This window comes from Scomber japonicus, chromosome 4 (genome assembly GCF_027409825.1).
Source record: "Scomber japonicus isolate fScoJap1 chromosome 4, fScoJap1.pri, whole genome shotgun sequence".
In the NCBI taxonomy this organism is placed as follows: Eukaryota; Metazoa; Chordata; class Actinopteri; order Scombriformes; family Scombridae; genus Scomber; species Scomber japonicus.
This window is the reverse complement of record NC_070581.1, coordinates 18,793,007-18,818,776: the sequence shown is the minus strand read 5'-3', so window position 1 is coordinate 18,818,776 and position 25,770 is coordinate 18,793,007. Positions and strand designations below refer to the sequence as shown.

Below are 25,770 nucleotides of genomic sequence, written 5' to 3'. Positions count from 1 at the left end.
TTGAGATTTCTTGTTTTCCAGACATGCGTATTCGCCGTCAAAACTCATGTGAAAGCATCTCCAGTCTCAACAGCCTGACCAGCATGTCGAGTTTGGGCAGCTTGAAGGACCAAGATGCCAAGAAGAAGAAGAAAAAGAGCTGGGTAAGAATGAAAGGAGACTACATGTGAAGCGATATTACAGCTTGGTGTTTGTCTGTGCTGAGTTAATTCTCCTTAGTGATGAGATACAGTAGCAGCATGAAAAACAAAATATGACTAGTCTCTCCCTCCTCTGTGTTGTGTTATTTTGCTGTTTTAGGTGTTTGAGGTGAGTGCAGTCATTGTGTCCCTTGGAAGCATATTTAACGGCATGATGGACCATCTTAAACTGCCACACATTCTTCAAGCACTCTCCATCTTCTTCTTCTTTGAATAGATGGCTGTAATTCAGTTAGAGTGGCAATCAGCAGACATGCTGGAGTTCTCAGTTTATTCATCAGAGCTTTATGAAATGCTTTTTTTAAAATCATGTATGTCTTCATTTACACTATTTTTTATTGTGTATTTTGTCCTTCAGCAAAGTTTTGTGCAGTCAGTATTGTGCAGACTTTAATGCTTCGCATGTGTCAAATTAACAATCCTAACACTTTCTTATTTTTACCTTCTTAGTAATAAATGCTGTCTTTTTATTATCTTGTTCTTATTATCGTATCATTACTGAATATTTGTTTAATTGTCTGCCTGTCTGTCTCTCCCTCCATCCTTCTCTCTGCTACTCTGTTTCTGTATAGCTGAGGAGCTCCTTCAACAAGGCATTTAGCATTAAGAAAGGCTCCAAAACCTACTCAGACATTGAGGAAATTGCTACTCCTGACTCCTCAGCTCCCAACTCCCCAAAGATGCTTCATGAAGGGGGAGAAGCAGAAGAGATCCTGCCTTCATGCCTCAAAACCTCTGCATCGGCCACCTCCTCTGTGTAAGTGCCTGAAGATGTTACTGCACCTATCAGCAGCACAATAGTGAGATAGCCAACGTGGTTGTCTGGCTCTGATGAATGCATCTTGTCTCTTGCAGTATCATGGAGACAGCAGATGAGACAGACTGCGAAGAAAGGGCTGTCACAGAGCTTCGCTCAGAGCTCTGGGTGAAGGAAAGAGAACTGACAGACATCCGACTAGAGGCCTTAAACTCTGCTCATCAGCTGGAGCAGCTGAGAGACACCATGAACAACATGCAGGTTTGTTTTATGTGTGTGCGCATGTTGTGTAAAGTACGTCTATGTCAATGTGAGTGATATTGCATTTGTATGTTTATTTGAATTTTGAGTTTTTTCTGCCTGTTTTCTAGTCAGTGGTGGAGAACCTGAAGGCAGAGAATGACCATTTGAAAGTTGGTTCTGGTCCCACCTCATCCACCTCCCAGCCTTCAGGCCTGGCCTCTTTCCTGGGACCCTCATTAAGACAGCCAATGAGTATGTCCCTCACCAAGTCCTTCAGCCTCAGTCTGAATGATTGTAAGGATCCAGGTAAGAGACAAACATAGAGCTTGATCAATATCTAGCTCACATATATGCACATTTAGTATAAAAACCTTTTTCATTCTTCTTTCTTTCAGACGTGTCGCCAGTTGATAGGCTAAGTGTTTCGGCTCAGCGGGATGGGGTGTGTGCACGAGTGCTGGTTCGCATCGGAGACCAAGCAGAGGTACACATTGGACACCTTGGATAGCTACAATATCCAATAATGTCAACTTGCCTTTCAAACAGCAGGGAACTTATGCATTATTTCTCTCTACCTATAGGACAGTAAACAGCAGCAGGACTACTACCTGGGCTCAGTGCTGGTCACTGGGACAACTGACTGGGCCTGTCTGGACTCTGTTATAGCTAAGACCTTCAGAGTGAGTCAACACTCGTCTTCTTTCACTGTTTAGGCACATTTAGACAGATAGTACAACTGCAGTTCTGGTGGATCAGTCCTCACACTTCTTTTTCTACTCAGGACTACCTAACTCAAGTGGACCCAACAGCCAGCCTCGGACTGTCCTGTGATTCTCTGAACATGTATCAGCTGAACCAGGGAGGGCAGAGGGTGATAGGAGGGGACAAACCTCAGGCCTCACCTTATCGCTGTCTTGGCAACAGTCCAGCTCGCATCTTTGTTACTTTGAAAGGTTAGAAGGTGTCCTCTACTGAAAGTAGAGAACTTTTTTGTCAACAATAAATAATGTCTAAGTAATGATGCTGCCAAAAAGCATTTCATTATCAAAAAATGCAGAAGTTTAAAAATAGCGTACATAGACATTGGTCAACATTTGGTCACTTCTTAATTAAAAAGGTTTCTTTTTGGCAGCCAACCATGAAATCTGTGATGCCCATAAATGAACCAACAGGAAAAGCTTTCACACATGCATCTTGATTGACACAGGATGATATGTTAACTTTGACAATAAAATGAAGGCAACAAAATGTAAATTGTGATTTGTTTACTTAACTCAAGCAAGTCAAATCTTTTACCTTACTGAAATTAATAAAAGCCAGTTATGGATAGATGTTATAAAGACTGTTTTAAAGAATTATGGTTTCCTTTGGGGAATGGACAGCATACATGTAAAGAATAAGACTTGTAGAAAATGAGTTTATCCTGTATTTACAAGTATTCTATAGTGAATGCAATATAAATCCTTCTTCTCTCCTCTTCTCTTCTCTGTCCTGTGTTTCTGCCTCTCTCCAGGTCTTAGAGAAAAATGTGTTGACTCACTGGTGTTTGAGACTCTGATTCCTAAGCCCATGATGCTGCACTATATCAGCCTGCTGCTGAAGCACAGGCGCCTGGTTATGTCAGGGCCTAGTGGGACAGGGAAAACTTACCTGGCCCAGCGTCTGGCCCACTACCTCCTACAGCGCAGCCAGACTGACTCGTGTGAGGCTGAGCATGAGCCCTGTCTCGAGGGCCGCTGTGCTGCTGTCACCTTCAACATGCATCGTCAGACACAGAAGGTAACACATGACTCTGTTTTTTTGTCAGTTATTTTGAAGCATTTTTTATGCACTGATATCAATACTGACTGTTTTTGTTTTCACAGGAGTTGCAGTTATATCTGTCCAATCTGGCAAATCAGATTGACAGAGACACTGGAGGAGAAATGCCGTTAGTTGTCATCATAGATGACATCAGTGATGCAGCAACCATCACTGAGCTTGTCAACGGAGCACTCACCTGCAAGTATCATAGATGGTGAGTCATGCTGAATAGTTACAGCATTTCGCTAAAAAGCTGAAGTAAGATTTGAAATTTAACCATTGTGTCATCTGTGTATGTTTCAGTCCTTACATCATTGGAACAACTAATCAGCCTGTGAAGATGACATCTAACCACAGTCTGCACCTCAGTTTCAGGTGAGAACAAAGTTATACAAATTTCACTATAACTTTATTTAAGACATTATTATATACAAAATTAAGCTCTCATACAGATTAAAAGAAACACTTCTTGCATGTGGCCACAGGATGGTGATGTTCTCTAACAATGTGGAACCGGCTAACGGGTTCCTGCTGAGGTACCTGCACCGTAAGGCAGTTGAAAGCTACCAGGAGGAGGAGCAGGACCCAGCGCAGCATCAGGCTCTCCTCCATGTGCTGGACTGGATCCCTCAGCTCTGGTACAACCTCCACACTTTCCTGGAGAAGCACAGCACTTCAGATTTCCTCATAGGTGAGAGATTGTGGACACAGGGGTCAGTTAAGGGGTCGGGAAATAAAGGAACGGGGCAAAATCTGATTGTTTATTAGATCAAGAGATGTGCTAACAGATAGTGTTGCCTCCCTCAGGTCCCTGCTTCTTCCTGTCATGCCCAGTATCAGTGGCAGAGTTCAGGCAGTGGTTCATTGACCTGTGGAACCACTCCATAATACCGTACCTGCAGGAGGGGGCCAAAGACGGCATCAAGGTGAACACACACAGACAACCCCCAAACATCAGTGTTAACATCAAGAAGTAAATTCCTAAACCTCATTACTGTTTTACACTTGACTTGTGTTTGTGTCCTCAGGTTCATGGGCAGAAGGCAGTATGGGAGGATCCAGTGGAGTGGGTGAGAGGAACCCTCCCGTGGCCCAATGCTCAGCAAGACCAGTCCAGGCTCTTTCATCTACCTCCCCCCAGTATAGGTCCACCCAGCGAAGAGAAGAAGCCCCCCAAAGATACACCTCCACCTAGCACAATGGAGTCAGATCCGCTGGTGAGTGAAAGTTTTAGTTGAGATCAGGGACTGGGCAAAGTTGGTTTGTGTTGATACAGTGTTATTTAAGTGAATGAACAACTACATTTGACCACATATTGCATTTTTTGGCAAGGGGCAAACATATAAGTGTTTCCTACAGTTCCTCTCAGCTCTGCTGCTTTATTGTTTGGGTTCAGTCTCACAGCTTTCAATGGCATCATTTTTGACTGGTATTAACAGTCAAAAATCTGCTAAACTTACTGTACACTCACCCAAAACAGATATTTCCCCAGGAGTTAGTGTCATCCAAACACAGCTAAAAGGAGAATGAATATTGACCAGAAACATTTCAAGACCTTTCATTATTGATTAATCAGCCAAATATTTTCAATTAAACATTTTAACTCTAAAATCCTCACATTTGAGGACCTGCAACCAGCAAATGTTCAGCATTTTTCCTTAAAAAATGACAAAAACTTGTTTATCAAAATTGTTGCAGATTGATTTTCTCTTGATCAACTAATTGATTAGCCTAATAGTCATTGCAGCTCTAGTGTAAATGGGCAACTGTTTGCTAACAAGTTCCCTATATCAACCTTAAAAAATGCCAAACATTTGTTGTAACTGGCTATTCACTTGTGAGGCTTCTATCTGTTTTATATCACTGCAAACTGATTATTGTTTTGTTGTGGAACATTGTTCGGACAATACAACCAATTTGAAGATGTCTTGCCAGGCTCAAGAAAATTGTGATGGCAGTCCTTCACAAACCATATAATGGAATTGTCCTAGAAATTGTTTTTATATTAATGTTAAGTGCACACATGAAGCAATATTTCAAGAAATATTCCATCTATGCCAAACCAAATCCAACCCTGGAAAACAAAACATGTCTGTTAATGTGCAGTTTAACTCACTGTGCCTGTTTCCTCCTGCTTCCCAGATGGCCATGCTGCTGAAGCTCCAGGAGTCGGCCAACTGCATTGAATCTCCAGAGCGGGAAGGCAGTCTGGATCCCACTCTCCAGGCTACACTCTGAGGATAACACGTGACCGTCAGTCAGGATATGAAACTATGGACTCTTTATTATGGCTGACACAGAGAAAGTGCAGTCCTAATGAGACTTTAAAGACTGAATTATGAACATTACTGTGTGCTCAGTGAGCAGTTACAAAGCTACGTAAAGGATCTACATAGAGAGTGATAACAGATGAAGGGTTTGCTCTGCCCTGCTATCAGAACATTGGAAAGATAATTTAACTGCGATGATGAAGCTGTGATGATCATCTCGAGGAGAAATGTTGACACGTCTCCTCCTGTTTGGTTAAGATGGATTTTTGTTGAATCTGCAACTGCATGGTGACCACAATAGTATGATGCAAAAATATTACCTATAATCCTATTGATCAAGACCCATTATTTTCTTTTTATTGACTGCCCCAACTTTCATTCAAAACACAACTATTGGTGCTTTCTGGTGTTCTTTAATGCTTCATTTAAAAAATAAATTAAGCTCAGAAGTAATTGACTCTGATTTCCCCAGATGTAGGACCATCACTCGACCACAGCCAAAAAATGCACTTTATTTTCTACATGTGGTAATTGGATTAATTTAGGAGGCTGTGATCGAGTTTTAAAGGGGATAATCAGATGATCTTGCAGCTCACTAGCAATTCCTCTAGATGGCAGCATCTTCCTCAGTGCTCTCCTGTTGTGCTATCCGACTTATCAAAAGGTGCTCAGTAGAATATAACACAAACTCAATAACACAACTATAAAAATTGCCTTCAATATGTTTTTCTTTCAGTTCAGTCTTTGTGTCATACAGAGATATTTATCATGGATCAGATCACAGAATTGTCAAGCTGTAAGAGTAACATGCATGGAGTAATAAGGAACTGAACAATGTATGGGTTTTAGGGTCAGTCTGTATACAAAAGGCCATTATCCGCGGTGATGTACCATTCCTGTTACCACAGAAACTACCCATCATGTTGGCATCAAACACTTCTACACCTGTGGACTATGAGAGCCAACTGATTGCAGTGGATTGAACAGACATTGACCTGACTTCACATATTATATCATAAACACACAGAAAAAAAAACTGCTTGTTAATCTTGTCTGCCAAAACGGTCGACCATTTCTGGCTCTGCTTGCTTATATACTGTACTTAGACCTGTTTTAAAACACAAAATTCTCTTGTGATACATGAGGATGCAGCTTTGAAAATGTTTATTTTGTAGGATTTTTTACTGAGTCATCTTCAACAATCATCTGCACACAGCAATTATCATAGATGTATACCTAACATAACACAACAAAAACATGCCATTGTTTGTCGACAACGTAGAGGTGTCAAATTTCCGCCGTCACTGCTTCAGTCACTTACATTCATCAAAAACTGCCATCGAGTGATTAGAATCTGTATCTTCCTTGCTGTATTTGCTCTTTATACCTCTGATAACCTTTTTTCAACCTTTTTCAAGCATTATCTTTAAGAGTTAAGAGAGGAGTAAAGACAGTTGAATCTCATTTTTAAGTGGCTTCCTCCCATCCCTTTCCGTCATCAGTTTGCACATAATATATGTTAGAGTACTAGATTACAGAGAGTATTTATTGCTCACATCATGACTGTTCTTGTGATGAAGGAAGACAACATTAAAATGAGGAGGAAACTGTATATAGTAAAGATATGCTTAAACCTCTTAGCTCGGTGCCCCTTGACCCTGAAGTACCTCAGACTGCCATGTTCTGTTCAGATATTCCTCTGCTTTCCAAACAGGGTGCTGATATAAAGTAGAGACATGATGTCTAAGTCTATCTGTGCCTGAAACACAATTTGGCCTAAAGCTGCTTTTCAGCTACTACCACACAGAGGCCTAGATTTAGAGGAAGATTTGTCATCACTTCCTCTCACCTACTCTGATGTCGCTTTAATCTTGTCATCCTGATGCCCAGATTTGGGTGGAGAGTGGGTTTCTATTTTGACCTGTTGACTGGTAGTCATGATGATAAGCTGTTAGGAAAGATGATGTGTGTATCAGTTACGCGTGTAATCATGATTGAATTGCTGAGCGGTGTATGTGTGTGATATGATGCTGTTTTAAACTTCAAGAACGATAAGTATGTAAGACTGCACATCTTTGAGGAGTTGCCTGAGGAGAAGTGTAAGAACAGATCTTAGCCTGGAGATGGAGATGTAACGTCAGTGCATGTATTCCTGGTGTGTTCCCAAAGTGTTGTTCCATTGGACCTACCATGCTTAACCTTAACACGGGAGAGGGATTTTTAATAACTGGATATCTTCCTCTTTTCACGTTTGTTTTTTAAGAGCAGACATTTGTTTTTCTTATGCAAATATTTGTAAAGGTTTCTTTCTCTTTTGTACATGACATCAATGTTGTAAACACTGTAAATAGTCAGTGCATCTGCGACAACAATCACTCCAAAAAAAGTGTAGAGATCTAAGAGAAGGCTTGGCCCCTGTATGCAGAAAAATGGGCGTCCTTGTTGTTTTTATTGTCTTCCTCCAGAAGGAAGGAGCACTTGGCTTAAAAGGGGGCCTAATAATGGTTGTATGGCATGTCTCTATAACCACATCAAATCCCATATGTCTAACATTGAGCAATGGCTACAATAAAGTCATCCCATTCTTCATATCACTGTCTTGGTGCTTATTTTGTCCACATGAGGGTGCTAATACTACTGCATATTACCACTTATTAGCCCATTTAATATGAATGTGATGCTGTTTTTTCATCACAAAACGTATTACATGTTTGTTTCATTTCTTGTAGACGTTAAAAAACAAGTGTTACTGACGTTTAACTAAGCCAGGATTAGTGGTGCCTCTTTTTGCTGACCAGGTTACAGGTCAAAACAGGCATGGGGATGTGACTCCAGCGAGGAGGTGGGTATCAGTCTGGGTATGGAGGAGGTGGAGTTCCCAACAAGCTCATCAACGCTCACATCTATATATATTACCGAACCACGTCCAAGCTCCTTCATCCAGGCGAACTAGTTGTCTGTCAGCACGATGCCAGGCAAACCCGCACCCATCAAGAAGTCCCCAGCCAAGAAGGCTCCCGCCAAGGCACCTGAGCCCGCCCCGGAGCCTGAGCCCGCTCCTGTAGAGGCTCCACCTGCCGATACACCTGCAGAGACTCCACCGGCCGAGGCAGCACCTGCAGCCCAGGAAGGAGAGGCAGCGCCCGCTGCCCCAGCAGAGGACGCCCCGGCTGCTGAGGGAAGCGCTCCAGGTACTGAAGCGATCGTCTTACCTGCGGAAATGTCTTAAAAATTGACCAGAGATAACTGACTTAAATGTCGACGTTTTTGATAAATATGAGTCATGCAGGGTCTTACAAGTAAGCCTTCCTAAGTGACTACAATTTGGACTTTTTCCACATAACCCTATATTAACATTATCAGTCAAAATACAGTGTTTACACGTTTAACCCGTTAACATTAGCTGGTCTTCCTCTGCATGCATAAATAGTTACATTTTTAATTATTTTGCACCTGAGGATACATATGGCTCCTCCAATTTTAAGTCTCCAAGAGATCCTGCAGAAGTTTAACTCGCATTCAGTAGATAAAATAAATTCAGCTGACTTTTGTGCAAACACACACATAGAGTTCTTTCCACGAAAAAGTCCTTTGACTCCTGATGGTCAGCTCCTCACCTCAGCCACAGCACATGCAGCAAAGGAGACACCAGCCCTGCTGCAAGACCAACTCTAGCCTCCTCCTCAGTAATAACCAAACTGAAATATTCGTATTCATAATGTCAAGAGGCTACCAGTGCAGACTAGAATCCTCTCTAATGTCACTTCATTATGAGGAATAGTATAATACCATCAAAACTCTGTGCCTCCGGTCCTCAGTGGTTGAACTTTATGTGTTGCAGGACTGCTGGAGACTGGAAATTGCAATACACTTTATTATTTATTATTATTATTATTATTACACTTATTTAACTAATAGACCACAACAGCATTTGTCAAGTCCATTTTCTCATGATATAGAAATAACTTCTTTATTAGTTGCAAAATTTGCCTAATATCATGAGGATAAATTGCAGCATTGTTAATGGTTTGCTTTATTTATGATTATCTACCATTAATATGCGTACATTCACAATGAAACAGCCATTGTCCAAGTCCCAAGTAGCCTGCAGAAAAAGTTCCTGTTAGAGGTAAAGGAACAAATTGCAGCACATAATGCATGGGACTTACACGATGGCTGCATTACTGGACCCACCAGTGATATCTACCACCTATCACCACCCCAGGAACTGCCAAACCCAGAGATCAACCAGTTGCTCCCCATTTGTTCACTATTGTTCTACTGGTTTTTACCTTCTCTTACTCTGCCTGAAGGTGTCTCTGTTGTTCTCCATTTCCTGGTGGTTAAGTACATATATGGTGGATTTAGTAGAATAACTGGTGTTGTTTTTGCCTGCTAACCTCAACATGTAACCCTTAATGTCAGCTGATACCACGGCCACTGAGGAAGGAGCCAACTCAACAACTTCTGCAGAGGGTAAACACACACCATAGGCATGATGTGTGTTTGTGTCCAACTGTCTCCCACACATGCTGTGTGTTTCCTGCTGTTGACCTTTTGTCTCGACTGGTAATTCTATCTGTAAACTTACTCTTATGTGCATTTTCATGTTTGATTTCTATGTCTATGTTTGATTTCTTTTCCACAATGCATTATGATTCTTTATGTAGTGTTCTTGTCACTGTGAAAAACAGAAATCTTCGTCCTCGCTGCTCTGTCATGCTGCTTGCTTCAGTAGTGTACTTCTCAAATTAGCTTGAATCTGATTGATTCATTGCATGAGTAATGTCATAATGTAAGTCACTAATTGGCTTCCCTAATGGCATTTTGACGCAAGCTGCTACTCCCACCGCTGAAGATGGTTCTGCTGCTCCCGCTGTAGATGCTCCCGCTGCAGATGCTCCCACAGACGGTAAACATAAACCACCACACAGACAGCAGCATAACTACTCAAGGACAAAGTGCTCTGCAAACACGCATAAACAATGACAGCTTTATTTAATATGGCATCAATCATGCATTTCTCCAGCTGTGATGACCAGTTCTTAACAGACTTTGAAACCTTTGGTATCTTTTCCTATAGAAACCCGCAGGGATCAGTCTGCAGTAGAAATTCAAATTTAAAATCAAACTGTGAATATAGTTTTGAAAAGCTACAGGTTGAAATGTCACTATGGAAAAGATCCTATGGTTATTTTTTAATTTTTAATACTTCCTGCCTTTTTAATGCTAGCTACTCCAGCAGAAGCTGCCGTAGTTGAGGAGCCACCCAAAGCACTCACGCCCCCACCTCCTGCAGGTAACACCAACATTTATGCTCTGCTTTGAGCTTGGGCCTGCTTTGAACACCATAATCAATGTCACAGAGAGATGATATTGAATATTTCAGTTGCAGTTCCAATGAGATAGCCAATATTTGAAATTTGTTGCATCTACTCCCCACAGATGATTCACTGGATGAAAGAAAACTGTTTGTAAAAGATAGAATGCAACTAAACTCCATGGTTGACAGAATGATAATAAGTTTTGCTGACATAGTGATTGGTAACATCAGATGATGAATTATTATGGAAATTAATGTGCACTATTGATGTAAAAGAGTAAATCCCAAATGGTGATGTATAATGGAGAATATTTGGATAATTATCCCATTTTCTGTTTTTCAGTGTAATTTCATTTCATTTCATTTTTCATTTTATCTTATTCCTGTCCACTGCACCCCTTAATTTATCTACACTGTTAAAATCTCCTTCAGTCCCCACCAGCGCTCCTCTGAAACTATCCGTGGAGGATGTGAATGAATCCAGCCTCACCATTAAATGGCAGACACCAGAGACCATTGGAGACTCCGGCCTGGATGGATACACTGTCGAGTACTGCAAGGATGGAAGTAAGTCCACAGAAGCTAGTGAACACAGTCATGTGCCTTGTGTGTACGTACAGCATGTGAGACTGCAACACTGCACCTGTCCCCAGAGTGTCAGAGGGCAGATAGACTCATAGCTGCGTCCAGGCCGTATACGGCAGGCAGCGTTTTGCCGGCTGTTACTCTATCTCCTCACACCACTTTTAGAAGCGCTCGTTTGCTCAGATGACAGCATGCCTTCTGAGATATCATCATGGCAGCCAAAGTGTACTCCTTATGGGCAGGTTGTTTGTAAACGTGTGTCGACAGGTGATAAACCACTTAACATGTCCCATTAAAGGATGGTTTACACTTTGGTAAACAAAAAAAAAGGATTATATAGGAAGAAAATATTTGCACAGGTAACTTGAAAATAGCACTGGAAGTCACATAATAACTCAAACCTTGGGTTTCCTTGCAGCTACAGACTGGGTTGTGGCTAACGAGGAGCTGATACCAACTAACCGTTATTGCATCAAGAATCTGACGACAGGCGACCTACTGCATGTGCGCGTGGTGGCTGTAAACCCTGGTGGCCGCAGTGAACCTGGTGCACTGGCAGAGCCTGTGCCGATCCGCGAGGTAGTTGGTGAGTAGCAACCAAATGTCATTTTTCAAACTGTATAACTGGCCACTTATAAGTATCTACTTAAAGGGAAATGTATACATGCAGGAAATAATAGGTAAAAAGCCCAAACAGCAAACATAAGCATGACAAAACTTGCAAAAAAATCAATAAAACACTTTTTAACATTTATTGCTGTTTCTGAACACCGCATTATACACAAATTATAAAATTATATATAGTTTCACAATTTGTCCAACTACTTACAAACAGACTGTATGAGATTATTAGCAAAAGGAACAAATGTAAAAAATGCAAAACAATTTTCTCAGATTTTTCCCCAAAAATCCAAATTTCCCAAAAAAAAAAAAAATCCATTCAAAAAAAATTTCTGAGGTAATTAATGAAATTTTAAAATGTTTGTTTCCATCCTCTTTATCAGTAGCTCTCTGCTAGTTGTAACTTATGACCTATCCTTAAAATACTCATGTTGCAACGAGGGAGGTATTAACTGCCAGGGTTTCAAATGGACTGCACAAATGTGTGTACATAAATCCCACAGGTGGTGACAAGACCTTTCATTAGCTGTAAGTCATGCTTTCACTTCAATGTACACACACCTTCAGCAGGTATGACATATAACTAGGTTGACCACTCACAAAATCTATTGTGTATTTTTCTTTTTTAAATGATAGCAGCAGTCTTTGTGTATTTGTTTGTGGCTGGTAACAACTTACAGGACTCACAGAGATGTGTTACAAATGTAACAAGATAATCAAATGTATTGTGTATAAAATATGAATTGATTATTTGATTGTCGTTAATTTCGCATTTCTAGGAAATAAACAGACAAAGACCATGATCAAAGAAAACACCAGACCCAGATACTCATGTAGTGAATAAGATCTGTTGCACTACTGTAGCACATAGTCTCACACAAAGCCACTGCACTGGGTAACGGTCAGGCTACTGTTGCATCAGTCTTAAAGATGATTCAATGGTCTCTGTCAGGCAAAGGAAAACGTTTGGCTAATGAGTCGTCATGGAGTTATATTCTTTATTTACTCTATCAAGCCACAAGTGCGCCCTAACTATCACTTTCTTCATCACAGTCTCTCCCTAATGTCTGGCAGGTATCAATTATGACATTATTATATATAATCAAGTCCATAACAATTAATTTCTAATGATTTCAAGATAAATGGTAATCACTTTGTGGAGCCCCTCACTTCTCATCCATAGTCACAATAATCAGGTCAAAAATGTGATTTGTGACAAAATATCTGCATAAATGATTTCCAACAGGCTTTGTGTTTAGTGCTAAGTAGTTAATGTTAACATGCTAACACATTAAACTAAGATGGTGAACATGGTAAACATTACACTTGCTTAACGCTGGCATGTTGGTATTAACACTTTGAGCGTGCTGATGTTAGCATTTAGCTTAAAAATGGTTACGTGTCTGCAGTGCTGCAGCCTCACAGAGCCGCTAGCATGGCTAGTCATGTTTAATTTTATAAAAGAAACCAAATCGCACAAATTTCAAATAGTGTCTAAACTAAGCTGTACAAGAACTTTGCTAAAATTAAGTCTCAAAGTATGATTTAAATCAAGAACATATAAACAAAATTGAAAATTGGAGGCATGTTCAGTACTTGATGGTTTTCGATACTCTTAATGAAGCTGGTCTTTTTAAAAGTGCTTTGTCCAACTCTGTTTCAACCAAAATTGGTTTTGCTACTGGAGCTGTGAATGTCCATCAACACTCACAAGTTGTAGACATGAGCTGACAGTTATCCCAATTATCCACTTTCAGAGGGACAGGACAGCTTACTGTGTTTCCTGCTCAGGGTTCAAACTGCTGCAAACAAATAGGAAAGTTTATTGGAGAAATGCGGTCATGCAGCCAGAACTGCTGGTCAACTGAGGGGAGCGAAACATGAGCCTAATTGATGGACTCTGGGTGGCTTGTAGGGGGGTTAAATTCAGCTGTGTGTCAGTCACACACTGTCCTGACCAGACACCCATCTACATGTACAAGCTTTTGATAAAGACACACTGTCCTACATATGTCGAAAGCCCCCCACAAAGACATCTTTATCCACTGACAAAGACAGATTATAGATTGTTTGTTTGAGGACTTGCTGGCTGCTGGATACTGTAATGCCAACAACACTTCTGGGCATTGCTTGGAAGTGTGCTGATTAGCAGGGATTAGTGTTTGAGCCAAATCTGGATGTAGACTTCACTGGGAATAATGGTTCCAGGAGATAGATCCAGGCAGCAATGTGCAGAAATGTCCTAACAGGCCGAGTTATGGTGCCAAATGTTAGGAGGATGAGACAGAGTGAGCAAGAGAGATGGAGTGCAACAGATCGAGAGACAGAGTAGCGAAAAAGATGATAGACAGGATGTTGATGGGGTGTGAAATCGGAAGAAGTTTTGATGCAGAGAGACGGTGGCTACAGCAGGGTGAGAGAGATGATGCAGGGTAGCAGCTCTTTGGTTTTATATATCCTGTAAGCTCAAGGAGCTTTTCAGTAATTTGCTGCTTATGCAGAAACATGCGAGGGACGCTGCTCCTAATACTTAGCACCCACCTTATACCAAACCATCCACCACAGATAAATGTCACTGCTAAGTCTCAACCACTGCAATTTCATCCAAACGATTTTATTCACTTCTAAAACACAACCACAGTTTCCAGCCTGTTGTACTTCACTGTCTCTAGATATAATGTTGGACCGCTCCAGTCAGTTGAAAGTGATAACATCCTCCTGCTGTTTCTTTGTGCATGACATGAGTGAACACTTGTCAGAGCTCATCCAAGACTTTCTCGTCACCACAGCTATTTTAAGAGCTGCTGGATGCAGCTTCCTCTTTTGCCTCTCTGCCTGGATACTGTACTGTCCCTCACACATGTAGAAACTTTGTCCAGTTGGATTTCCTACATCTATTTTTATGTATTACTTGTCAGTGTCATAAATGAAACTTGTCAATATTTATAATTTTCAATAATATGGTAACTACTATAATACTTTTCACCCCCCATTTAGTATTTCAAGCAGTACAAATATTTAAGAAATTGTTTATAACACACCATGAAGTGTTTATTAATGTACAGTACTTGTCAACAATTATAAATGACATATATCTTTCTAACTGTGTTATACTGCTTAGTATCTGTTTACTGTATACACCAATCCCAGTAAAAATGTCAGTATAGCTTCTCACAAATGCATGGCAGGTATTATGACCTATTTATGAAATGTTTATATACTGTTTATAGATGCAAACTAACATTGTGATAATGGGAGCTCCTTCTGTGAAGATGTGTTTTGCCAGCAGTGGCCGATCTATTTAGAGCTTGTTGACCTGTCATGTTGAGCAAATATGGGAACTGTACACCAAACAATTAGCACACTCTACGCTGTAATAGTAGTTGTAGCTGTCTAGTGGATGATTGAGTTAGTCGTCCAGGTGATTGAAAACTTATCAGCAACAAATCAAACTCAGGTCGTCAAAATAAAAATGTGTTCTACTTGTTTTTCAGACCGCCCAAAGATCCGCATGCCCCGCGCTCTGAGAACTCGCCATATAAAGAAGGTTGGAGAGCAGATCAACCTGGTCATCCCCTTTCTTGTAAGCCAACACACACATATCACTTACTGATTATCTCATGAAGAACATGGAGAACTTCAGTCATCACACTTTACCTTACATCCTCCCATGTTTTTCTTCAGGGCAAGCCCAAACCTGTAGTGACCTGGCTTAAGGATGGTGAACCTTTGGATCGTAAGAGGGTCAACATCAGGAACAGTGACAAGGACAGTATCCTATTTATCCGAGCAGCTCAAAGAGAGGACTCTGGTGTTTATGAGATGGCTATTAAGGTGGACAGCTTTGAAGACAGAACCACCCTCACAATTCAGATTGTTGGTGAGTCGCACATGGCCTTCATATATTTTCACATAAACAAGCTGCCATATGGAAACAGGCGTGTGTGTGACATGTACAAATGAATTTCAGACCTCCCAGTTGAGGAGCTAACTTGTTGACAAACATGGGCCTCAATGGTTTTGAGACTTGTGACTTGCTCCAAAAGAAATCCAAAGCACTTGCCAACATACATCACACTGCTAACAATGATGCCCTTTGACCCAGAGTGTTTGAGCCAGCTGTCAGCTGTTGCTGTTTTATGTGCGAGCTGACATTACAGGCATTACCATACAAATGTGAGTCATTTTTCAGAGCAGAAACCTTTCATGCTTTGAGGAACACACTGGTGATAATGGGAGTCTTTTTAAGTAATGATTAACAGTAATGTATCTCCTCAGAGCTGCCTGGTCCTCCTGCTAGTATAAAGATCGTGGACACCTGGGGCTTTAACGCAGCTCTGGAATGGACTCCACCCAAGGATAATGGCAACACCGAGATCACAGGATACTCTGTCCAGAAGGCTGACAAGAAGACTGGGGTACGGCCTGAGCTCACATACAAATATACCTTTTTACACCAAACTAATCCTGTTGTTGTTACAGTACATGTTGACATTATACAAATTAAATGGAAATTGTGGAATGCAAAGGGTTTTTTTTCAAAAGTCCCAGCATAAGGGAAGACTTTGGATATTTTATTTGCATCAGGGCATTAAGGTGTCAAACTTAACAATTTCTACTTTCTACTCATTTCTGTTACTTTTTACAAACAAGTACAATTCTGTTACCCACATATTTGAACTATTATCTTGTCCCTCTTCATGAAGACTGTTTGGAACAGATGTGATGTTTCATCCAACCACAAATTAGTTCATTTTGAGCACACTGACACTTTATCCAGCTGATTTACTGCTAATTCAATTGGAAACATTAATACATACATATGTGATATGTGGTGATTTAGATGTGCAAAGTATTTTAGCAACTGCTCCCCGTCCCATTCTTCTTACAATATGGATAAACACCTCTAATCAGTAGATCTCCTTTGTATTATAACAGAGTGCCTTTTTTCTCAGGGGTTTACTTCACAGTATCAAAATTCTAATAGGTATTTTTAAAGTTGTGACTCACATTGCTAAAATGGGTCTGGCAGCAATGTGATGGGATACTGCTGCCAGTGAACATTTAAGATTCTTAGAAAAAATACTATCAGCTCCAAGAACAACCAGATATATTCGCTTGGACACACGTAACATGGGTTGAGAATTAGCCTGACACAGACCTCCTGATCCTTATGAGTCCCTCAACAGATGTCTGAATGGATTGACAGATGGGGAGGAAAATGAATGAGACAGGTTAAAAAAGAGAAGGAGAAAATTGATATTGATTTCATAGAATAAGATCACAGTGACGGTCTCAATAAGGATACATCACAGTATAATTTTATGTCTATGCTGAACTAAACTGTCTAACTCTGTCTCCCCTGCAGGAATGGTTCACAGTGCTGGAGCACTATCACAGACTAACTGCCACTGTGTCAGACCTCATCATGGGAAACTCATACTCTTTCAGGGTGTTTTCTCAGAACAAAGTGGGTATCAGTGAAAACAGCGCTGTCACTAAGGAGGTGGCCACCATTCAGAAGACAGGTGACCTTCTTTTGATTTGTTCCTTAATTCTTATGGAGTTAATTTGTTGATATAGCTTTAGTGGCAGCACTGCAGTGGAAGTAGTCACTGCAGTGACATTATTTTAATGAGCTGTATTGAATGTGTGTGTGTGGTTAAAGTGAAGACTTGAGGAGCGGAAATGCCCTTGACACTGCTTTAATCATAAGTCACTCTTGGCCAGTGCCAGGTGCCAGAGTTTTAAGACTCAGACAACATTAAGACAGCTGCCAGAGTAGATGTGTGTGTGTGTGTGTGTGTGTGTGTGTATGTGTGTGTGTGTGTGTGTGTTGATGAGTCTATATTTACCTGTGTCTGCCTCCCTGCTAGGAGTGTCACTCAGTTATGTAGGTGTAGTTGAGTTTCACTCAGAAATGACATGATCACCTGAAAGGTGGTGAAAATCTTGGAATGGACTCAGCAGAAATGCAATATATTATTCCTCAGTATTTTTTAATTAGTGTACAATCACCTGAAAATAAGAATGAGCCTTTTATATCTACATAGGGAGCGGGTCCTCTTCCACAGAGCCCACCATATTGCACAGCCAGGTTTCTACAGTAGCACAGAAAAGACAAAACAAACACTGGCTCTAGAGATGGGGCCTTTCGCCACTGTAGGTTCTCCTGCCCCTACTTTATCTTGATAAAATGTCAGGAAATAGTGAAAAATGACGATCACTGTTTCCCAAAGATACAACCTGAAATGTCTTGTTTTGTCTATCAGCCTACTATATATAATGAGATAAATCATGAGCAGATTTATTCAGATTATACCATATCCTTCTGCTGTGTTCCAAACAATCCCACACATCCCCAATGTTGAATAGTCTCCTTGTAGTCAAAACCAGCCTGCTGCATTACTTTTTTATATTTTCTCTTGCCTATGTAAAGCACTTGAGTTTTGTTTTTCAAATGCAAAGTGCTTTATAAATAAAATTGATTATTATTATTATTATCATTATTATTGTGCTATAAATAAATTGTACTTTACTTCTATGTATGTCACATGACTGCAGCTGCTTAATAGAAAAAACTTTCCAATGCTGCCACATAATTATCATCCCTTTCAGTAGAAGGATCATGTCTGGAACTTAAATGAACACTTGGTATTAGTTACCACTTTAAACTGGTGTAACTTAAAAAACAACAGGGGATCTTGACTCTGCTTTGTGTGTTTTTAGGTATTGTCTACAAGCATCCTGAGTACCCGGAGCACGACTTCTCTGAGGCACCCAAGTTCACCACACCCCTCAACGATCGCGCCGCTACTGTGGGATACACCACCAAGTTGCTGTGTTCTGTTCGTGGATCCCCCAAGGTCAGGCATACACTTACTGTCCATACACACACTACAGCTTGCATTGAGGCCCATGGATCAGTATATTGTTTCATGTGTCATGTCCATGACCCCATGCGTATCCTGTTCAGGTTAATGAAGTATCCTGTGCAGTTTGTGCTCATGTTTCTCTTACCTTGTGTATATTTGTCAAGAGTTGTGTTATTAGGTTCCACTGATAGCTAGTCCGAGCTGCAGTTTTCACCTGTGGATGTTTGGCTATTGAAACATCTGTGGGAAGGGAAAGTTGTGTCCTGTTCTGAGACATATGTCATGCTGCACGCTGCTAAAATTATATTATAGCTTATTTTATTCTATTTAAACATCTTTGTTCGTATAAGGGCCCCTCAATAAATCATTTGAGTGTGCTTCTAGAATAAGATATTAATATCATTGCTATAAAGATGCACTGCAGTACTGAGGCAAGGCTAACATTGGTATGTCTATGTGAAGTTTCAGTATGTCTCTCACTGTTCCTGGCGGCCACTGCTTTGGTTAAACATATCTTTACAGTTGTCTGACTGACGCAGACGGCTTAGGTGGCAGACCATGGTGGAAATACAGTTGATTATGCGTCCTAGCTGTCCTTGGCTACTCACCAAGGACAGAAGCAGTCTGCAGGACAATCTGCACATGCCACACAAATCAAACAGTAGGCCCAGTTTGACCATAGGAGCCAAAATGAAGAACCATGAAAAGAGGAATGGATGGGGAAGGGCTGGTAGAGAAATGTTTCAAAGACAGCTGAGAAGGTCCAGAAACAATGGTGGGATATTTCTCTTGTGACATGTGTCTGTATGCGTCCAAGTGTTTGATGAAGAGGGCCCAGTTGCTGATTCACGCCCTGCGCCTGAAATTAGGGTCTTTAAACACAGATCCACCATGTCTAAATGAGTCCACCGTGCCTTTTCAAATTGTGCAGTCAGAGCAATCCAGTAGTAGCAGCTGTGTGAAAACATATCCAGCGATTGTCCGTGAGAGACAGACATGTAATATCCTGTCATACAGAAGACCCACATACTCTGAATGTTTACTTAACCCTTGTTTAAACCCGTACACATGAAACTGCTGCCACAGGTTAATCCCTCAATATTAATTATAAAGATTTGAATTACATAAAATAAAATTCTGTTACACTCTGACACCCACTCATGCATGCTCCTCCTTTCTCATTCTCTTAAAAAAGTCTTTCACTTTATAGAACAAATTATTTCATACTTAGGTGGGGTGTGAGCGTTTTGTAGAATGTGTTTATTGAGTCACATTATCCTCCCTGGCTCAGAGTCCGCAGCCCATTGAGAACTGCTTAGGAGGTCCAGCACAAAGGCATGTAGTGTGATAAGTTGCCCTACTGCCTCTGATAAAGAGCTGTCATGTATAGAGGCAGAGAGTGTGTTGGGGAAGATAAACAGGGAAGACAAAGAAGAGACAGTGATAAGAGGTATACCCTGTTGTCCTGTAATGGCTAAGTGGAGATGTATCACACAAGATACTATTTTTGGCACCCTTTCAGACTGCAGCACTGTTATCAGTGTGACTGACTGTTCCTGTAACATCCAGCCACATGCATGTCTAAAGACAGAAACAGGATGGGACAGGAAAGAGACAGAGGAAGATAATAAGATAATAATAACAGTAGGATGATATATTATATATATTTACATTGTTTTGACATTTATCTCTTTAAAAAACTTAATGAAGTAGTCCCAGACATGCAAGGTGCATTGCCAATGAATAGATTTTATCTTTATATGTCTATACCATCTAATCTAAACAACTGAACTGACCATTAAAGGTTAACAGTGAAGACATGCTGATGTTTAGCAGGTACAATGATCACCATCATAGTTTAGCATTTTGGCTTCTCTAATTAGCACTAATCATAAAGTGCAGCTCAGGTTGATGTCAGCAAGTATTTGGTCATAAAGTAAATTATTGGAAAATAAGTTTGACATGAGGTGCCATCATCACAGCGCTACCTGCAGATGAAAAGTTAAGGGATTATAATTCATCCCAAGGAGAACATGAATATCTAAACCAAATGTTATGGCAGTCAATCCAATAGTTGTTAGGATGTTTCAATCTTGACCAAAGTGATGCATTGACCATCATTGCCACCCATCGAGCTAGCATGGCTGTAAATGTATTTTTACATACAGTATGAATCCTACTCTTTTCCTTCACTGTAAATTTCTTTTTGTTTAAATCATCATGCATTTGCAGGCTAATTCCATTCATCATTTGATCGTAGATTTTGGGGGGATACCCTCAATTGCTCCAATCACAGGTTTAGCAGTAAAACCAGCACTAACAGTGTTAGAGGTATAGGTATGTAAATCATCATCATCATCAGTAGCAGTGTCTCTCCTCACTGCCAAAGGATCAAATAAACTTGGACTAAGGCCCAGGATGAAAACGTCATCCTTAGGGGTGGGGGAAATTTCCGATTCTTAGATGCATCGCGATTCGAACGTGGACGAATCGGAATCGATTCACACACATCAACATTTCGATTATTTAAATCTGTTAAATAAAGTAATACAGACGGTTCTAAAATGCGGAACATCTCCGGGACACTATGGGGAGCGCACACGGCACACAGAGAAAATAAACAAGGCTGACCACAGCTACCCATCCCACCATCAGATCCGACCAGCTTCTTCTAATTTAAAAGCAGACATGTGGAAACACTTCGGCTTCTAAAACGTCGACGGCGGAAGCAAAATGGACAAGAGCAACATGTAAGTTGTGTCGCACTAAAATTAAATACTTTTATAATGTTAAATGTTCTGACTGAGTTAATTAAATGTTTGGGATTGAATGAGTAGGTAGGGGCAGGAGTACGAGTGTGACGGGGACGAGGGCCGTGTGAGTGCGTGTGCTTGTGTGTGTATGAGCAAGCTGGAGGAGAGAGCAGCAGTACAGAGTTGGAGTTGCAGCTAAGTCCTTGTTTGTTGGTTGTTTTGGTGTGGTTACGGCCAACAGTAACCTGTACTGTTCAGTAATAAACGGTGGTTTGCCAAATAACTGCATCGTCCTTTCCACACGGCAACACAACAAACATGAGAATACCTGTTACCTTTGATTCTGTAGACAATGAAGCTGTAACTTTCCAGTTTGCATGCATTTCCATTAGTTTAATAAAATATAATATAACTATTTTTTCTTATTACAAATGCACTGTTTTTAAACATTTCAAGCGATGAATGCTTATTCAGTGAGACAAAAAGAAATGTGAAAAGTGCATCAATATACATAAATTAAAAATGCATCAATAATCATTTTATAATCGAATCGTAGCCCCTGAATTGTATTCGAATCATGAGGTGCCCAATGATTCCCACCCCTAGTCATCCTCCACTTTCAGTGAGGGTAAGCCTCAACAGATAAGATCAGTGTTCACTGTCTTTGTTCAACCTAGTTTCAAACTTTCAAATCAAGACCTTCTCAATTCAAAATCTTCCTCCTACATCCTAATATGTGAAGAATTATTCCAAAGGGAAAAGGGAAATTACAGTGTCAAATTAACACTTTACAACATTCAAAACAAAAGCTGAAAGAAAAATTGGTGGATCTATATTTCATGGGAGAATAAATCACTAAACATGCTCACAAAACATTTGACCTTTATTTAGATATGTCTGCCTCCCTTAAATAGTAGAAAAATCTATTTTGAAAGTAGTAGTGCGCAGCCACGCAGAACTAAATATGTTTCATACATCACTGTGGAAGAGTTCATGCAAACAGTTCTGAATGCATCAGCTGATGTGTAATTCAACCTGGACTATGAAGTTCCAGCAGGAAATCAAGGCAGAGAGAGTGCTACTTAAACCCAGAGAACTACATACCTAGGGTCAGGAAAAGTCTTATGTTACTCCAAGTCTCCTGAACTGTAACGTTCACCATAGACTGACTGAGCTTATTGAATGAAAAGCTGCCAGCAGTCAATATGCCTGGTCGCATATTTATTCATAGAAGAAAAAAAAAGATGATTTTTCCCCTTCCACCCATTTCAGAAATGCCCTTTAAATGTACAATTTTAACAATCTAACCCTAACCCGTGTCAAAAAATCTCAAACCTTTACCCTAGCTCATTGCTATTGTTGAAAAAATTAGTACAGTCATAAAATAGTTTCAAACAATCAGCATGAGCTGAGAGGATTTTTTTTTGCATTTGCGTTTGCATTTGCATTTGGTGATGCCAGTGGTATTATAGATGGAGGACAAACAAAAAGAAAACCAGTACAGGTCTAAATGCTTGACCCCTACCTTGAGGGCATCCAGTTTCTCTGTCATGCTGTGGGGGGCATTTCGATGGCGTGGTTTGGGTCCACTTGTCCTCTTAGAGGGTCACTGCAAATCCACACAAAGTTGTTGCAAGTGATCACCTTTATCCTGATGGGAGTGGTCTCTTCCAGGATGACAATGCACCTGTCCATAGGGCATGACAGGTCACTAAATGTTTTAATGAGTATGAAAATGATGTGAATCATATGCTGTGGCCTTCACAGTCACCAGATCTAACACACTAAAGCTGTTCTGGTGGCCTTTTGTGGCCCAAATTCATATTAAGATACTATGTTGGTTTTTCCTCTAATTTGTCACCCATCTGTACGACTATGAGGTGTGATGTTTATAAATGTCTCCACTCCTCCCCTTAGCCTAAGATCGAATGGCTGAAGAATATGATGGTCATTGGTGATGACCCAAAGTTTCGTCAGATTGCAACACAGGGCATTTGCTCCCTTGAGATCCGTAAGCCCTGCAGCTTTGACGGCGGCGTGTACACCTGCAGAGCCAAGAACGCTCAAGGAGAGGCCGTGGTCTCCTGCAAACTAGAGGTCAAACGTATGTATGCACAGACAACCAAAGAACAAAGTTAACAGTAAATACAGTTACAACATGTCTTCAATCTAAATGTTAGGATTTTGGACAACCTTTTTGTGAAACTGTATAACTGTAATGCAATGCCAGTATTTAAAAATATGATTAAACTATACATTTGTGTATTCCCCTCCCAACAGAGGTTATTCTTCCAGAGAGCGAGAAGGGGAAATAAACCAACAACCTAAACATCCAGAGGTAAGAAATACTCATATTCTTGTGCCAGACAGAGACTGAGATGGTGGTGGAAGACATATTCAGATCATTAACTTTAGTAAAAGTAGCAATACTACAATGTTAAAAGCTGGTATAGGCAGCATTTACAGTTAGTGGGTAGTTTAGGTAGGTAGTTTCATCTAACAGTGCAAACAGGGAGATTTTGAATCAAGGGACCTAAGTCCTGAGCATCAGAAAGATAAAACCCCTCATGGAGTCCAGACACTGGTGGTAGTAGCGGCTGAGATTGACAAGGCTGATGAGGTTGATGAACTGATGAATCTACCAACATTCAGCAGTGATGGGGAGGTGATGGGGCATGCATAACGGCACCATGAAAGCACTGCGGCAGAAAGGGAGAAGACAGCAGCAATATGATAGGCTGACAATAAAGGTGTGTCACTGCTGTTGGTTAGATGTGACCAGTTAATGTGAGCAGCTGATGTCTCCATTGACAGCCCTGGCAATGACAGCGAGTAAATTATGACCAAGCATGCGTTAGGAATGAGAATGACAGATGGACTGAGAAATAAAACTACAGACCTGACTGTGCAAAAGATAATCTTCCTGACTGAACTTTCACTAAAGCTCCATTAGTACACACTCATAGATGCTATAGATTTAAAAGTTTTAATTTGGCAGACTGATAATACTCCAGTGGGTGCTGACCATTAATTAATTTCTGTGTTCTTAAAACCAGTAATTCATATTTTCTGCCCTTTTACCCTCTTCTTTCTTCCTCATCTGTGTGGCCCCATTTGTTCTTCCTCCTCCTCACCTTTCCCTTATGTAAATATTGCAAGCCCTGCCTGCTTTTGGATGTGGTAATGTGGCAAAGATTAATGTCAGTCAAATACGAATACCAAATTTGATGTTTTTAAAGCTCGAATCTATTTATACCCGCCGTATTAGGCATCTGTGTTTGACTGAGGGTATTGGCACTTTCATTTAAGCATTTCAAATACTTGAGTGGTGTTTCCTTTCAAGAAGGCATGCTCACTGTGTCATCTCAATTGGTGACCAGAGAAGTCCCATTTAAGTTTTTTTTAAATCATGGAGTGATAAGAGAGACAAAAAGGAAGGACAGAGAAAAAAGGATAGATGGCTTAACATGTTAGTAAAGAGATGCCCAGAGTAGCTGGAGGTTGTAAAAGAGTTAAAGGTTTGAAAAATAATGGTTTTATCTTACTGTTAAGGACATACAACTGGATCTTCTTACAGAACTGTGAAACCCAATAACATTCCCAATTGCTGCTGTACATCCAGAATATATTCCCAAGGGGATATTTATATTATTAAATATTTTTTAGATGGCAGGTCTCTCTCTCAGAGCTTTGTTCAGACCTTTAACTAGGCCCTTGTTTTCCTGTCAGTTTACTATCAGTTCTTCTTCTTGTATGTCTTCCCTGTTTCTCCGCTCCTCCTCCTAAATTCATACAGGACTTGACTGGTGCTTGAGTGAACCAATACTTCATTTAAAAGTACATAACACAGAACTTAGGTGGTAATCATTACGGCTGCCATTTAAATAACATTCTATGTGCCTGATTTATTAAAGGTCTGCATGCGTAAAGACGTGTGCAAACTTGACATCACCCGCAAAAAATGTGCAAGCTGATCTACTAACGCAGCGCACTGAGGTTTACGTCTTTCAACTGTGTAAGATAATACGTGCTGTCCATTCAGAATGTTTGCCATAATGAATATGTAATGTGGGGCGTTTCAACCCCAGTTTGCAAAATACAGGGAGGAGAAAATGCAAATATGTTATTTAGCACACGCATTGTGATTCACAAAACCTGAAGGTAATTTTACTGACGCTAACTGTGTCTATAAATAATATCTTTTGAAGGGCAGGTATTAACCAGCTGATCACTGCGCTCAGATGACTTCTGTTACTGTAGAGAGGAGGAGACGGAGGCACAATGACAGAATATGCACAGGACAGAGTTTTTCCACCTGTGTTATACTGTTCGAGTGGAAT

At 40.5% G+C, this 25,770-nt stretch overlaps 2 protein-coding genes across 2 annotated transcripts in view; both read left to right on the top strand.

Annotated features, from left to right (window-relative positions):
• The window catches only part of LOC128357860 (neuron navigator 1-like), an 80,333-nt gene extending 72,477 nt beyond the window's left edge, over positions 1 to 7,856 (top strand). The window contains exons 18-32 of the mRNA XM_053318255.1: positions 22 to 143; positions 301 to 309; positions 773 to 957; positions 1,056 to 1,218; positions 1,329 to 1,506; positions 1,596 to 1,684; positions 1,782 to 1,880; positions 1,982 to 2,153; positions 2,714 to 2,979; positions 3,066 to 3,217; positions 3,307 to 3,378; positions 3,489 to 3,694; positions 3,811 to 3,929; positions 4,032 to 4,220; positions 5,146 to 7,856. Of these exons, the coding sequence (XP_053174230.1) occupies positions 22 to 143; positions 301 to 309; positions 773 to 957; positions 1,056 to 1,218; positions 1,329 to 1,506; positions 1,596 to 1,684; positions 1,782 to 1,880; positions 1,982 to 2,153; positions 2,714 to 2,979; positions 3,066 to 3,217; positions 3,307 to 3,378; positions 3,489 to 3,694; positions 3,811 to 3,929; positions 4,032 to 4,220; positions 5,146 to 5,241 (2,117 nt within the window). The 3' untranslated portion in view covers positions 5,242 to 7,856. The remainder of the gene's footprint in view (positions 1 to 21; positions 144 to 300; positions 310 to 772; positions 958 to 1,055; positions 1,219 to 1,328; positions 1,507 to 1,595; positions 1,685 to 1,781; positions 1,881 to 1,981; positions 2,154 to 2,713; positions 2,980 to 3,065; positions 3,218 to 3,306; positions 3,379 to 3,488; positions 3,695 to 3,810; positions 3,930 to 4,031; positions 4,221 to 5,145) is intronic.
• Positions 7,857 to 8,241: 385 nt separating this feature from the next.
• The window catches only part of mybpha (myosin binding protein Ha), a 19,938-nt gene continuing 2,409 nt past the window's right edge, over positions 8,242 to 25,770 (top strand). The window contains exons 1-12 of the mRNA XM_053318267.1: positions 8,242 to 8,464; positions 10,111 to 10,185; positions 10,507 to 10,572; positions 11,029 to 11,163; positions 11,600 to 11,767; positions 15,297 to 15,385; positions 15,487 to 15,682; positions 16,081 to 16,220; positions 17,171 to 17,330; positions 18,532 to 18,668; positions 23,348 to 23,534; positions 23,711 to 23,768. Coding sequence (XP_053174242.1) covers positions 8,242 to 8,464; positions 10,111 to 10,185; positions 10,507 to 10,572; positions 11,029 to 11,163; positions 11,600 to 11,767; positions 15,297 to 15,385; positions 15,487 to 15,682; positions 16,081 to 16,220; positions 17,171 to 17,330; positions 18,532 to 18,668; positions 23,348 to 23,534; positions 23,711 to 23,745 — 1,611 coding nt within the window. The 3' untranslated portion in view covers positions 23,746 to 23,768. The remainder of the gene's footprint in view (positions 8,465 to 10,110; positions 10,186 to 10,506; positions 10,573 to 11,028; positions 11,164 to 11,599; positions 11,768 to 15,296; positions 15,386 to 15,486; positions 15,683 to 16,080; positions 16,221 to 17,170; positions 17,331 to 18,531; positions 18,669 to 23,347; positions 23,535 to 23,710; positions 23,769 to 25,770) is intronic.